The sequence below is a fragment of the Eucyclogobius newberryi genome, unplaced genomic scaffold (genome assembly GCF_026437365.1).
Source record: "Eucyclogobius newberryi isolate DKJ021-1_F unplaced genomic scaffold, fEucNew1.0.hap1 SCAF_2, whole genome shotgun sequence".
In the NCBI taxonomy this organism is placed as follows: Eukaryota; Metazoa; Chordata; class Actinopteri; order Gobiiformes; family Gobiidae; genus Eucyclogobius; species Eucyclogobius newberryi.
This window is the reverse complement of record NW_027315834.1, coordinates 50,419,647-50,432,470: the sequence shown is the minus strand read 5'-3', so window position 1 is coordinate 50,432,470 and position 12,824 is coordinate 50,419,647. Positions and strand designations below refer to the sequence as shown.

Here is a 12,824-nt window from a genome sequence, read left to right as displayed (position 1 = left end):
TATACTACTACTACTACTACAACCTGCTGTACGAGGTCAGAGAAGTACTGCGTATACTACTACTACTACTACAACCTGCTGTACGAGGTCAGAGAAGTACTGCGTATACTACTACTACTACTACAACCTGCTGTACAAGGTCAGAGAAGTACTGCGTATACTACTACTGCTACTACTACAACCTGCTGTACGAGGTCAGAGAAGTACTGCGTATACTACTACTACTACTACAACCTGCTGTACGAGGTCAGAGAAGTACTGCGTATACTACTACTACTACAACCTGCTGTACGAGGTCAGAGAAGTACTGCGTATACTACTACTACTACTACAACCTGCTGTACGAGGTCAGAGAAGTACTGCGTATACTACTACTACTACTACAACCTGCTGTACGAGGTCAGAGAAGTACTGCGTATACTACTACTACTACTACAACCTGCTGTGCGAGGTCAGAGAAGTACTGCGTATACTACTACTACTACTACAACCTGCTGTACGAGGTCAGAGAAGTACTGCGTATACTACTACTACTACTACAACCTGCTGTACGAGGTCAGAGAAGTACTGCGTATACTACTACTACTACAACCTGCTGTACGAGGTCAGAGAAGTACTGCGTATACTACTACTACTACTACAACCTGCTGTACGAGGTCAGAGAAGTACTGCGTATACTACTACTACTACTACAACCTGCTGTACGAGGTCAGAGAAGTACTGCGTATACTACTACTACTACTACAACCTGCTGTACGAGGTCAGAGAAGTACTGCGTATACTACTACTACTACTACAACCTGCTGTACGAGGTCAGAGAAGTACTGCGTATACTACTACTACTACTACAACCTGCTGTACGAGGTCAGAGAAGTACTGCGTATACTACTACTACTACAACCTGCTGTACGAGGTCAGAGAAGTACTGCGTATACTACTACTACTACTACAACCTGCTGTACGAGGTCAGAGAAGTACTGCGTATACTACTACTACTACTACAACCTGCTGTACGAGGTCAGAGAAGTACTGCGTATACTACTACTACTACTACAACCTGCTGTACGAGGTCAGAGAAGTACTGCGTATACTACTACTACTACTAAAACCTGCTGTACGAGGTCAGAGAAGTACTGCGTATACTACTACTACTACTACAACCTGCTGTACGAGGTCAGAGAAGTACTGCGTATACTACTACTACTACTACTACAACCTGCTGTACGAGGTCAGAGAAGTACTGCGTATACTACTACTACTACTACAACCCGCTGTACGAGGTCAGAGAAGTACTGCGTATACTATTACTACTACTACTACAACCTGCTGTACGAGGTCAGAGAAGTACTGCGTATACGGCCCCCGGTCGGGCCCCGGTCAGCTCGTGTCTCTCCTCTGTCTGATGTCCTGGATGTCCCCCAGGTGCCGCTGCCGGCCCCGGGACGGTCCCTCAGGTTCCAGGGCGTGTACGAGCCAATCGTGTGCCAGCGTCCAGGAGCGTCCGAGCTGCCGCTGGCCGACTTCCCCCTGAGCCACGTCCTGAGTCTGATGGGACTGGACAACATGATCCAAGTGTTCACCTGCACGCTGCTGGAGAGGCAGGTCCTCCTCTACTCCCATGGTAACGGAGGAGGGGGGAGGAGGAGGAGAGGGGGGAGGAGGTGAGGGGGGAGGAGAGGGAGGGGGGGAGGTGAAGATCCTCCTCTACTCCCATGGTAACAGAGGAGGAGGCGAGGGGAGGAGGAGGGGGGAGGAGAGAGAGGGGGGGAGGGAGGAGGAGAGGGAGGGGGGGAGGTGAAGAAGGGGAGGAGGAGGAGGAGGAGGGGGGAGGAGAGAGAGGGGGAGGAGAGAGAGGGGGGGGGGTGAGGGGGGAGGTAAAGATTCTAAGCAGGAGAAAAGATGGTTTAAAAGAGGACGTCTTTGTTCAAAAAGAGAATCCATCTTTAAATAGAAACTGTTTAAGATTCAACTTTCCGGTCGTTTTTAACAGTGTGTTGTCTCTCTCTGCCCTCTCTCTGCCCTCTCTCTGCCCTCTCTCTCTGCCCTCTCTGCCCTCTCTCTGCCCTCTCTCTGCCCTCTCTCTCTGCCCTCTCTCTGCCCTCTCTCTCTGCCCTCTCTCTCTGCCCTCTCTGCCCTCTCTCTGCCCTCTCTCTCTGCCCTCTCTCTGCCCTCTCTCTGCCCTCTCTCTGCCCTCTCTCTCTGCCCTCTCTCTGCCCTCTCTCTCTGCCCTCTCTCTCTGCCCTCTCTCTGCCCTCTCTGCCCTCTCTCTGCCCTCTCTCTGCCCTCTCTCTGCCCTCTCTCTCTGCCCTCTCTCTCTGCCCTCTCTCTGCCCTCTCTGCCCTCTCTCTGCCCTCTCTCTGCCCTCTCTGCCCTCTCTCTGCCCTCTCTCTCTGACCTCTCTCTGCCCTCTCTCTGCCCTCTCTGCCCTCTCTCTGCCCTCTCTCTCTGCCCTCTCTCTGCCCTCTCTGCCCTCTCTCTGCCCTCTCTCTGCCCTCTCTGCCCTCTCTCTGCCCTCTCTCTCTGACCTCTCTCTGCCCTCTCTCTGCCCTCTCTGCCCTCTCTCTGCCCTCTCTCTCTGACCTCTCTCTGCCCTCTCTCTGCCCTCTCTGCCCTCTCTCTGCCCTCTCTCTGCCCTCTCTCTGCCCTCTCTCTCTGCCCTCTCTGCCCTCTCTCTCTGCCCTCTCTGCCCTCTCTCTGCCCTCTCTCTGCCCTCTCTCTCTGCCCTCTCTCTCTGCCCTCTCTCTGCCCTCTCTCTGCCCTCTCTCTCTGCCCTCTCTGCCCTCTCTCTGCCCTCTCTCTCTGCCCTCTCTGCCCTCTCTCTGCCCTCTCTCTGCCCTCTCTCTGCCCTCTCTCTCTGCCCTCTCTCTGCCCTCTCTCTCTGCCCTCTCTCTCTGCCCTCTCTCTGCCCTCTCTCTGCCCTCTCTCTGCCCTCTCTCTGCCCTCTCTCTCTGCCCTCTCTCTCTGCCCTCTCTCTGCCCTCTCTGCCCTCTCTCTGCCCTCTCTCTGCCCTCTCTGCCCTCTCTCTGCCCTCTCTCTCTGACCTCTCTCTGCCCTCTCTCTGCCCTCTCTGCCCTCTCTCTGCCCTCTCTCTCTGACCTCTCTCTGCCCTCTCTCTGCCCTCTCTGCCCTCTCTCTGCCCTCTCTCTCTGCCCTCTCTCTGCCCGCAGATGCCCACAGGCTCATGTGTGTGGCCGAGTCTCTGTCGGCGCTGCTCTTCCCGTTCCAGTGGCAGCATGTGTACGTGCCCATCCTGCCCTCCAAGCTCAGGCACTTCCTAGACGCGCCCGTGCCGTACCTGATGGGTCTGCTGGCCGAAGAGGGCAAAGAAGAGGGCAAAGAAGAGGGCAAAGAAGAGGGCAAAGAGGGCATGGACCGCTCTTCACTCGACCTGCCACAAGAGGTAATCCTGCAGGGCGGTCGGCCTTCAGTGACGTTCTAGAATCTGTAAGTTTTTAACCGCTGATGAGGTCAGAGGTCAGACTCTCTCTACTCACTGGTTCTGCCCTCATGAAGCACAAATAAACTAAAGTCTTTCAGGAAGTGGAGCCATTATTGAACTCCAAAGACAAGACGGTGTCAGTGATAGGCCTTTATGAGAGACAAAAACCGTAACGAGATCGAGATTTTGACACTAACGCTGATTAATCATATCAACGGTGCGATTAATCAGAACAATCGTGATTCATTGTGACTCGTTTACGTCGTGTTTTGATCCTGGACTTTGTTCTCTGGACTTCAGACTCTGAAACTATAGTTCAACCACTTTTGTGTCGAGTCTCCCTAAACTCTGCCAATTTAGTACTTTTCTCAGTTGTTACTAGTTTCTGTTTTAATTATGGCCGTGGCTGGAGAGCCGCGGCGCGGTCAAATGGCCGCGCAGTTACAGGGACCGTGGCATTTCCCTTATAGCCTCATGCCTAACCCTAACCCTAACCCTAACCCTAACCCTAACCTGGACCACCTCCGCTCCACCGTGAGCTCAGCCATGGACTCGCTGCAGTTTGCATATCGTCCTGGCATTGGAGTGGAGGACGCCGTCATCTCCCTGCTGCACCGCTCTCTCTCTCTCACCTGGAGAAGCCTGGCAGCTCTGTGAGGATTCTGTTCTTCAATCTCTCCAGAGCCTTCAACACCATCAGCTCCTGAGGGACAAGCTGGAGACGGCTGGTGTGGAGTACGACCTGCAGAGTGGATCCTGGACGACCTCACAGACCGACCCCAGTTTGTGAGAGCCCGGAACTGTGTGTCTGACACTCGGACCTGCAGTGTGGGGGCGCCCCAGGGCACTGTCCTCGCGCCCTTTCTCTTCACCCTTTACACTGCAGACTTCAGACATGACACGGACAGCTGTGTCCTGCAGAAGTTCTCTGACGACTCTGCCATCATCGGACTCATCACGGACGACGATGATGCGGAGGACAGAGGACTGGAGCAGGACTTTGTGGACTGGTGTCAGCGGAACCACCTCCTCATCAAGGCGGGGAAGACCAAGGAGATGGTGGTGGATTTCCGCAGACGCCACCCCACTGCTCCCTCACCAGTGAACATCCAGGGACGGGACATTGAGAGAGTGGACTCATACAAGTACCTGGGTGTTCATCTGAACCACAAACTGGACTGGACTCATAACACAGACTGTACAGGAAGAGCCAGAGTCGGCTCTACCTCCTGAGGAGACTCAGGTCTTTTGGAGTGACAGGGCCACTCCTGAAGACCTTCTACGACTCTGTGGTGGCATCAGCTCCTGTACGGTGTGGTCTGCTGGAGCAGCAGCATCACAGAGAGGGAGAGGAAGAGGCTGGACAGAGTCATCAAGAAGTCCAGCTCCGTCCTGGGCTGTGCTCTGGACTCGGTGCAGGAGGTGGGGGACAGGAGGGTCCTGGCTAAACTCACATGCTGGACCATGAGTCTCACCCCATGCAGGACACTCTGTCCCCTGCAGGACACTCTGTCCCCTGCAGGACACTCTGTCCGCTCTGGAGAGCAGCTTCAGTGAGAGACTGATCCACCCTCGCTGTGTGAAGGAAAGGTTCCGTAGGTCTTTCCTTCTGCTGCTGTCAGACTTTATAACAAACACTGTTTGTCCTGAACACTCGCAATACTGACCTAACCATGTGCAATTCTGTCATATGTGCAATTACTGTTGGAATTCATCTGCAATCCATGTGCCGTCGTGAAACATATTAATGTGCAATTAATGTCGTGATCACATGCAATGGTATTTATGTATTTATGTGTTTATTCATTTATTTATTTTTATCTTTATTATTTTTTCCCCTCCATCCCTTGTTGGGTTTTGTCTATGGGAGTTTTTGTTTATAGGAGATCTTCTACTGAAAGTATTTTTCAAACTTCCTATAAGTGATCTGTTCTTTTCTGCTGTATCTTCCTCTGTATCTACCTGCGTTGCAACAATGAAATTTCCCCATGCGGGACAATAAAGAAATATCTTAGAAAACACTTTCTATCTCCTATTCTAAAAGTCTCCTGAATTGTCTGAAACTCTCCTAAAAGTCTCAGTCTCAAAGTCTCCTGATAATAATAGTCTCCTAATCTAAAAGTCTCCTAGATTGTCTGAAAGTCTCCTCAAGTCTCCTAATAGTCTCCCAAAAGTCTCCTAAAAGTTTCCTAATAGTCTCCTAATAGTCTCCTAAAAGTCTCCTAATAGTCTCCTAAAAGTCTCCTAATAGTCTCCTAAAAGTCTCCTAATAGTCTCCTAAAAGTCTCCTAAATGTCTCCCAATAGTTTCCTAAAAGTCTCCTAATAGTTTCCTAATAGTCTCCCAAAAGTCTCCTAATAGTCTCCTAAAAGTCTCCCAAAAGTCTCCTAATAGTCTCCTAATAGTCTCCTAATAGTCTCCTAAAAGTCTCCTAATAGTCTCCTAAAAGTCTCCTAAATGTCTCCCAATAGTTTCCTAAAAGTCTCCTAATAGTTTCCTAATAGTCTCCCAAAAGTCTCCTAATAGTCTCCTAAAAGTCTCCCAAAAGTCTCCTAATAGTCTCCTAAAAGTCTCCTAAAAGTCTCCTAATAGTTTCCTAATAGTTTCCCAATAGTTTCCTAAAAGTCTCCTAATAGTCTCCTAATATGTCTCCTAATAGTTTCCTAATAGTCTCCCAAAAGTCTCTTAATAGTTTCCTAATAGTTTCCCAATAGTTTCCTAAAAGTCTCCTAATAGTCTCCTAATAGTCTCCCAAAAGTCTCCTAATAGTTTCCTAATAGTCTCCCAATAGTTTCCTAAAAGTCTCCTAATAGTCTCCTAATAGTCTCCCAAAAGTCTCCTAATAGTCTCCTAACAGTTTCCTAATAGTCTCCCAATAGTCTCCTAATAGTTTCCTAATAGTCTCCCAATAGTCTCCCAATAGTCTCCCAAAAATCTCCCAATAGTCTCCCAATAGTCTCCTAATAGTTTCCTTATAGTCTCCTAATAGTCTCCTAATAGTCTTCCAATAGTCTCCTAAAAGTCTCCTACTACTCTCCTTATAGACTCCTATTCTAAAAGTCTCTAAAAGTATCTCTCTTCTCTTTTCTCTCTTGTTCCAGGCTAACTTGTGCTTCGTGGACATCGATAACGGCTTCGTCGACCTTCCCGAGGACTTCCCTCAGTTCCCGCTCAAATCTGACCTGATCCAGGAGCTGAGGGAGGTTCTGCAGCGCTCCGGCGTCTCCGGCCTGGACTCACGCTCGTGTCCCGGATCGCCGCGGCCGGGCAGTTCCCCTCGTACCTCCAGCACGCTCCGGAGAAACTCCACCTCCAGCCTCCACGCGCAAGACCAGCGCAACGGCAACCTGCGCCCCGACGAGGAGGCCGTCCTGGAGCTGCTGCAGAAGAACGAGACGCTGGAGCGGCTGGAGGCGTTGACCAGACGCACCGGGGTCAGCGTGGCCAGAGTGGACGCACTCAGGGCCGGGGTCAAGGGTCAAAGGTCCGAGGTGAGGAGGGACACGTGAGGTCATGACTTATTCAGCAAAAACTAAACGCCTCAAACACACTGATTTGTCCTAATTATGAATAAAGCCGCTGGATATAGCCGCTCACGCTAGCCGCTCACGTTAGCCGCTCACGTTAGCCGCTCACGTTAGCTGCTCATGCTAGCCGCTCACGTTAGCCGCTCACGTTAGCCGCTTTTCAAAGATAGTTTCCAGTCAGATAAAAGCTGAATAACCTATGTTTGTATTCGATTGTATGGAGCACGTGAGCGCCCTCTGGTGATGTAACTGTGTATTACAAATATATTTTAAAAACAAAGTGCTCTATTCAGAAAGTATCAATGATTTGAGTTGTAAGAATGAAAATTTGATTTGAATATCAATAATTGTCTATTTTGTTCTTTCCTGTGCTGTGCAGACGGAGGAGCAGCGCCCGAGCTCGCGCCTGGACGAGGAGAAGAGGGCGGCCATCTTGAACGCTCAGCTCCGAGAAGTGTTTGCGTCTCGCTTCATCTCCATGTTCTGTGACTACGAAGCCTTTGTGATCCACAGCTGCAGCGACCTGGAGTCCTGGCTCACGGCCAGAGAGAACATGCACAACTTTGACAAGGTCAGCCACACCTTCCCTTGGGTCCTTGCACCCTCTGCTGGTGGCGATGGTGTGTCTCTTTGGTCCTTTCCCCCTCTGGTGGTGGTGATGGTGTGTCCCTTGGGTCCATGCGCCCTCTTCTGGAGGCGATGGTGTGTCCCTTGGGTCCTTGCGCCCTCTGCTGGCAGCGATGGTGTGTCCCTTGGGTCCTTGCGCCCTCTGCTGGTGGCGATGGTGTGTCTCTTGGGTCCATGCGCCCTCTGCTGGTGGTGATGGTGTGTCCCTTGAGTCCTTGCGCCCTCTGCTGGTGGCGATGGTGTGTTCCTTGGGTCCATGCGCCCTCTGCTGGCAGCAATGGTGTGTCCCTTTGGTCCTTGCGCCATCTGCTGGCGGCAATAGTGTGTCCCTTGAGTCCTTGCGCCCTCTGCTGGTGGCGATGGTGTGTTCCTTGGGTCCATGCGCCCTCTGCTGGCAGCAATGGTGTGTCCCTTTGGTCCTTGTGCCATCTGCTGGCGGCAATAATGTGTCCCTTGGGTCCATGCGCCCTCTGCTTGTGGTGATGGTGTGTCCCTTGAGTCCTTGCGCCCTCTGCTGGTGGCGATGGTGTGTTCCTTGGGTCCTTGCGCCCTCTGCTGTCGCCGATAGTGTGTTCCTTGGGTCCATGCGCCCTCTGCTGGTGGTGATGGTTTGTCCCTTTGGTCCTTGCGCCCTCTGCTGGCAGCAATAGTGTGTCCCTTGGGTCCATGCGCCCTCTGCTGGTGGTGATGGTTTGTCCCTTTGGTCCTTGCGCCCTCTGCTGGCAGCAATAGTGTGTCCCTTGGGTCCATGCGCCCTCTGCTGGTGGTGATGGTGTGTCCCTTGGGTCCTTGCGCCCTCAGCTGGTGGCGATTGTGTGTCCCTTGGGTCCTCTGCTTGTGTGATGTAGGAGGTGTTGTGTGTTTCAGGCGTCCTTCCTGTCGGAGCAGCCCGAGCACCTCCTCCCGTTCCTCTCGCGCTTCATTGAGACGCAGATGTTTGCCTCCTTCATAGACCATAAGATCATGTCCCAGTGGGAGCAGAAGGAGGCGCAGCTGCGAGTGTTCGACCAGCGCGTCCAGAAGAAGAAGCTCCACCAGCACCGGGCGCCCAACCTGAGCTCCAGCGGCACCGAGCGCTGCCCCAGCACCCTCATGCGCCAGGCCGGTAAGGACCAGTACACACCAGCACCCACCAGCACCCACCAGCACCCACCAGCACCCACCAGCACCCACCAGCACCCACGATGACCCTGGCTTCAGGTCTTCCTGCACTTCCCCTCCAGGCCAGGCGGTGGAGCAGAGGTACCAGAGGATGGACCACACGGCGGTGATGCCTCACCTGCTCAACATGAGGATCGGACAAGGACGTTTCACCCCAGGGTGCTTCCCCAGTCTGCAGGGCGAGGTCATGAACACGCCCCCAAACAGGTGAGGTCGTGAACACGCCTCCAAACAGGTGAGGTCGTGAACACGCCTCCAAACAGGTGAGGTCGTGAACACGCCCCCAAACAGGTGAGGTTGTGAACACGCCTCCAAACAGGTGAGGTCGTGAACACGCCTCCAAACAGGTGAGGTCGTGAACACGCCTCCAAACAGGTGAGGTCGTGAACACGCCCCCAAAGAGGACTAAACCAGGTCTAAACCAGGTCTAAACCAGGTCTAAACCAGGTCTAAACCAGGTCTAAACCAGGTCTAAACCAGGTCTAAACCAGGACTAAACCTTGTGTTTCAGGTGGACTCAGAGACAGACTCCGAGAGCAGCAGATTCAGGCCTGGACAAAGATCTTAAAGAGGTACAGGATCCAAACCAGCTCCAACTCTCTGGACTCGTCCTCTTCTTCTCTTCTTTTTCTTCTTCTCGTCTTCTTCTTTATTTTGCATGATCTACGTTTTATGTCTAATTTCTTTCTGTTCTGTTCTCTTCTTTCCATCTCTTTATGTTGCATGCTTTTTATTTTCTCCTTTGAATTTTCTTTCCGTCTGCTCTTCCTCCTCCTCCACCTCCTCCTCCTCTTCCTCCTCCTCCACCTCCTCTCCTCCGCGCCTCTACCTCCTCTTCCTCCTTCTCTCTTCCTCTCCTCCTCCAACTTCTCCTCCTCCTCTTCCTCCTCCTCCACCTCCTCTCCTCTACCTCCTCTTCCTCTTTCTCTCTTCGTCTCCTCCTCCACCTCCTCCTCCTCCTCCTCTACCTCCTCTTCCTCCTTCTCTCTTCCTCTCCTCCTCCACCTCTTCCTCTCCTCCTCTTCCTCCTCCTCCACCTCCTCTCCTCCTCTCCTCTACCTCCTCTTCCTCCTTCTCTCTTCCTCTCCTCCTCCACCTCTTCCTCCTCCTCCTCTTCCTCCTCTTCCTCCTCCCCCTCTTCCTCCTCCTCCTCTCTTCCACCTCCTCTCCTCCTCTTCCTCCTTCTCTCTTCCTCTCCTCCTCCACCTCTTCCTCCTCCTCCTCTTCCTCCTCTTCCTCCTCCTCCTCTTCCTCCTCCTCCTCTCTTCCACCTCCTCTCCTCCTCTTCCTCCTTCTCTCTTCCTCTCCTCCTCCACCTCCTCCTCTTCCTCCTCCTCTCCTCCTCCTCCTCTACCTCCTCTTCCTCCTTCTCTCTTCCTCTTCCTCTCCTCCTCCACCTCTTCCTCCTCCTCCTCTACCTCCTCTTCCTCCTTCTCTCTTCCTCTTCCTCTCCTCCTCCACCTCTTCCTCTCCTCCTCCTCTTCCTCCACCTCCTCCTCCTCCTCTACCTCCTCCTCCTCCTTCTCTCTTCCTCTTCCTCTTCCTCTCCTCCTCCACCTCTTCCTCCTCTTCCACCTCCTCTCCTCCTCTTCCTCCTCCTCTCAGTCCTCGCTGGAGGAGGTGGAGCGCTCGCTGAACTCGATGGCGTTGTGGGATCACGGCGTTCCTCGGAGGACGAATCCGCCCAAAAAGTCTGCGTCGGCCTCGTGCCTGGTACGTGACCTGTGCCCCGCCTGCTCCCGCACCTCCAGGGGCGTGGCTTTACTCTTTTCAGAGAGAAAGTTACAGCGACAAAACAGAACAGCTGAAAGGTCAGATCCCGAGTCTGGTCCTGACCGGAGGGCTGAAGGGCGTGGCCAAAGGGCTGAAGGGCGTGGCCAAAGGGCTGAAGGGCGTGGCCAGAGGGCGTGTTTAGTGTAGATTGTGGTTCACACGTTGTCGTGTGTTTTCTAATATAAAGATGACTCTGGGGAAACATCGCCCTCTTTTGGCTGAAAGTGTAACTCTCAGCTCAGAGTCGTAGAGCTCTGAGCTCTACGTTTATGTGGAAAAGCACCATGGAAACCACATGAAACTCTTCTCCTTCTCCCTGACTCTCCTCCTCCTTGACTCTCCTCCCCCGCCTCCTCCCTGACCCTCCTCTCTCCTCTTCTCTCCTCCTCCTCTCTCTCCCTCCTCCCTGACCCTCCACTCTCCTCTTCCTCCTCCCTGACTCTCCTCCTCCTCCCTGACTCTCCTCCTCCTCCCTGACTCTCCTCCTCCTCCTCCTCCCTGACTCTCCTCCTCCTCCCTGACTCTCCTCCTCCTCCCTGACTCTCTTCCCTGACTCTCCTCTCTCCTCCTCTCTCCCCCTCCTCCCTGACTCTCCTCCTCAACCTCCTCCCTGACTCTCCTCCCTGACCTTCCTCCTCTCTCCTCCTCAGCAGCTGCAGGAGGCTCGAGCTCTGGGCACCTCCCTTCGTCAGCCTAAACTCTCGGACTTGTCTCCTGCTGTGATCGCTCAGACCAACTGGAAGTTTGTGGAGGGTCTTCTGAAGGAGTGTCGCCTGAAGGTAAGAGGAGCCCACACGGATGTCCTCCTGCTCCTCTGCTCCTCTGACCTGCTCCTCTGACCTGCTCCTCTGACCTGCTCCTCTGACCTGCTCCTCTGACCTTCTCCTTCCTCTGCTCCTCTGACCTGCTCCTCCTCTGGTCTCTCAGACGAAGCGCCTCCTGGTGTCTAAAATGGGCCGTGAGGCTGTGGATCTGGGTCATGGAGATGCAGTGATCACAGGTCTGGAGGAGAACACTCTGATCGCGTCGCTCTGTGACCTCCTGGAGCGCATCTGGAGCCACGGGCTGCTCGTCAAGCAGGTGAGAACCAGCAGGAGAACCAGCAGGAGAACCAGCAGGAGAGAGCAGGAGAACCGGCAGGAGAACCAGCAGGAGAGAGCAGGAGAACCGGCAGGAGAACCAGCAGGAGAGAGCAGGAGAACCGGCAGGAGAACCGGCAGGAGAACCGGCAGGAGAGAGCAGGAGAACCGGCAGGAGAACCGGCAGGAGAACCGGCAGGAGAGAGCAGGAGAACCAGCAGGAGAACCGGCAGGAGAACCGGCAGGAGAGAGCAGGAGAACCAGCAGGAGAACGATGCAAAGCTGAAGTTTGCACTGAAGACTCGTGTATTTGGTCTTTTCGCCGGACGAGACTTTCAGACGTGACGTTGTTTTTAAGATTTGATTCAAAAGTTTGGACTTGAATTGAGAGAATAATGTGATGTTTCTCAGACTGTTGATGTTGTTGATGTTGTTGATGTTGTTGATGTTGTTGATGTTGTTGATGTTGTTGATGTTGTTGATGTTGTTGATGTTGTTGTTGATGTTGTTGATGTTGTTGATGTTGTTGATGTTGTTGTTGTTGATGTTGATGTTGTTGATGTTGTTGATGTTGTTGATGTTGTTGATGTTGTTGTTGATGTTGTTGATGTTGTTGATGTTGTTGATGTTGTTGATGTTGTTGATGTTGTTGATGTTGTTGATGTTGTTGATGTTGTTGTTGATGTTGTTGATGTTGTTGATGTTGTTGATGTTGTTGTTGTTGATGTTGATGTTGTTGATGTTGTTGATGTTGTTGATGTTGTTGATGTTGATGTTGTTGATGTTGTTGATGTTGTTGATGTTGATGTTGTTGATGTTGTTGATGTTGTTGATGTTGATGTTGTTGATGTTGTTGATGTTGTTGATGTTGTTGATGTTGTTGATGTTGTTGATGTTGTTGATGTTGTTGATGTTGTTGATGTTGTTGATGTTTGTCCAGGGGAAGTCGTCGCTCTGGTCACACCTGCTCCACTATCAGGCCCGCGAGGAGCGACTGGAGCAGCAGGCGGCTCACGGTAAGTCTCACTCTGACCTTGTAGTTACTCACCTGCGTCTCACTTACCCCCTAGCCCCGCCCACATCCCTCTACTTACTATTCTGGGTCATAACTGTCCAAGTGACACTGTGAGGAGGCGGGGTTAATCACTGTGAGGAGGAGGCGGGGCTAATCACTATGAGAAGGAGGAGGGGCTAATCACTATGAGGAGGAGGGGCTAA

The 12,824-nt window shown here is 52.6% G+C and overlaps 1 protein-coding gene across 1 annotated transcript in view; it reads left to right on the top strand.

Annotated features, from left to right (window-relative positions):
• The window catches only part of LOC140367198 (DENN domain-containing protein 5B-like), a 33,663-nt gene that overhangs the window by 17,472 nt on the left and 3,367 nt on the right, over nt 1-12,824 (top strand). The window contains exons 5-16 of the mRNA XM_072453553.1: nt 1,423-1,621; nt 3,168-3,400; nt 6,541-6,930; nt 7,346-7,537; nt 8,461-8,698; nt 8,817-8,961; nt 9,266-9,326; nt 10,360-10,467; nt 11,178-11,306; nt 11,455-11,607; nt 12,547-12,622; nt 12,677-12,731. Of these exons, the coding sequence (XP_072309654.1) occupies nt 1,423-1,621; nt 3,168-3,400; nt 6,541-6,930; nt 7,346-7,537; nt 8,461-8,698; nt 8,817-8,961; nt 9,266-9,326; nt 10,360-10,467; nt 11,178-11,306; nt 11,455-11,607; nt 12,547-12,622; nt 12,677-12,731 (1,979 nt within the window). The remainder of the gene's footprint in view (nt 1-1,422; nt 1,622-3,167; nt 3,401-6,540; nt 6,931-7,345; nt 7,538-8,460; nt 8,699-8,816; nt 8,962-9,265; nt 9,327-10,359; nt 10,468-11,177; nt 11,307-11,454; nt 11,608-12,546; nt 12,623-12,676; nt 12,732-12,824) is intronic.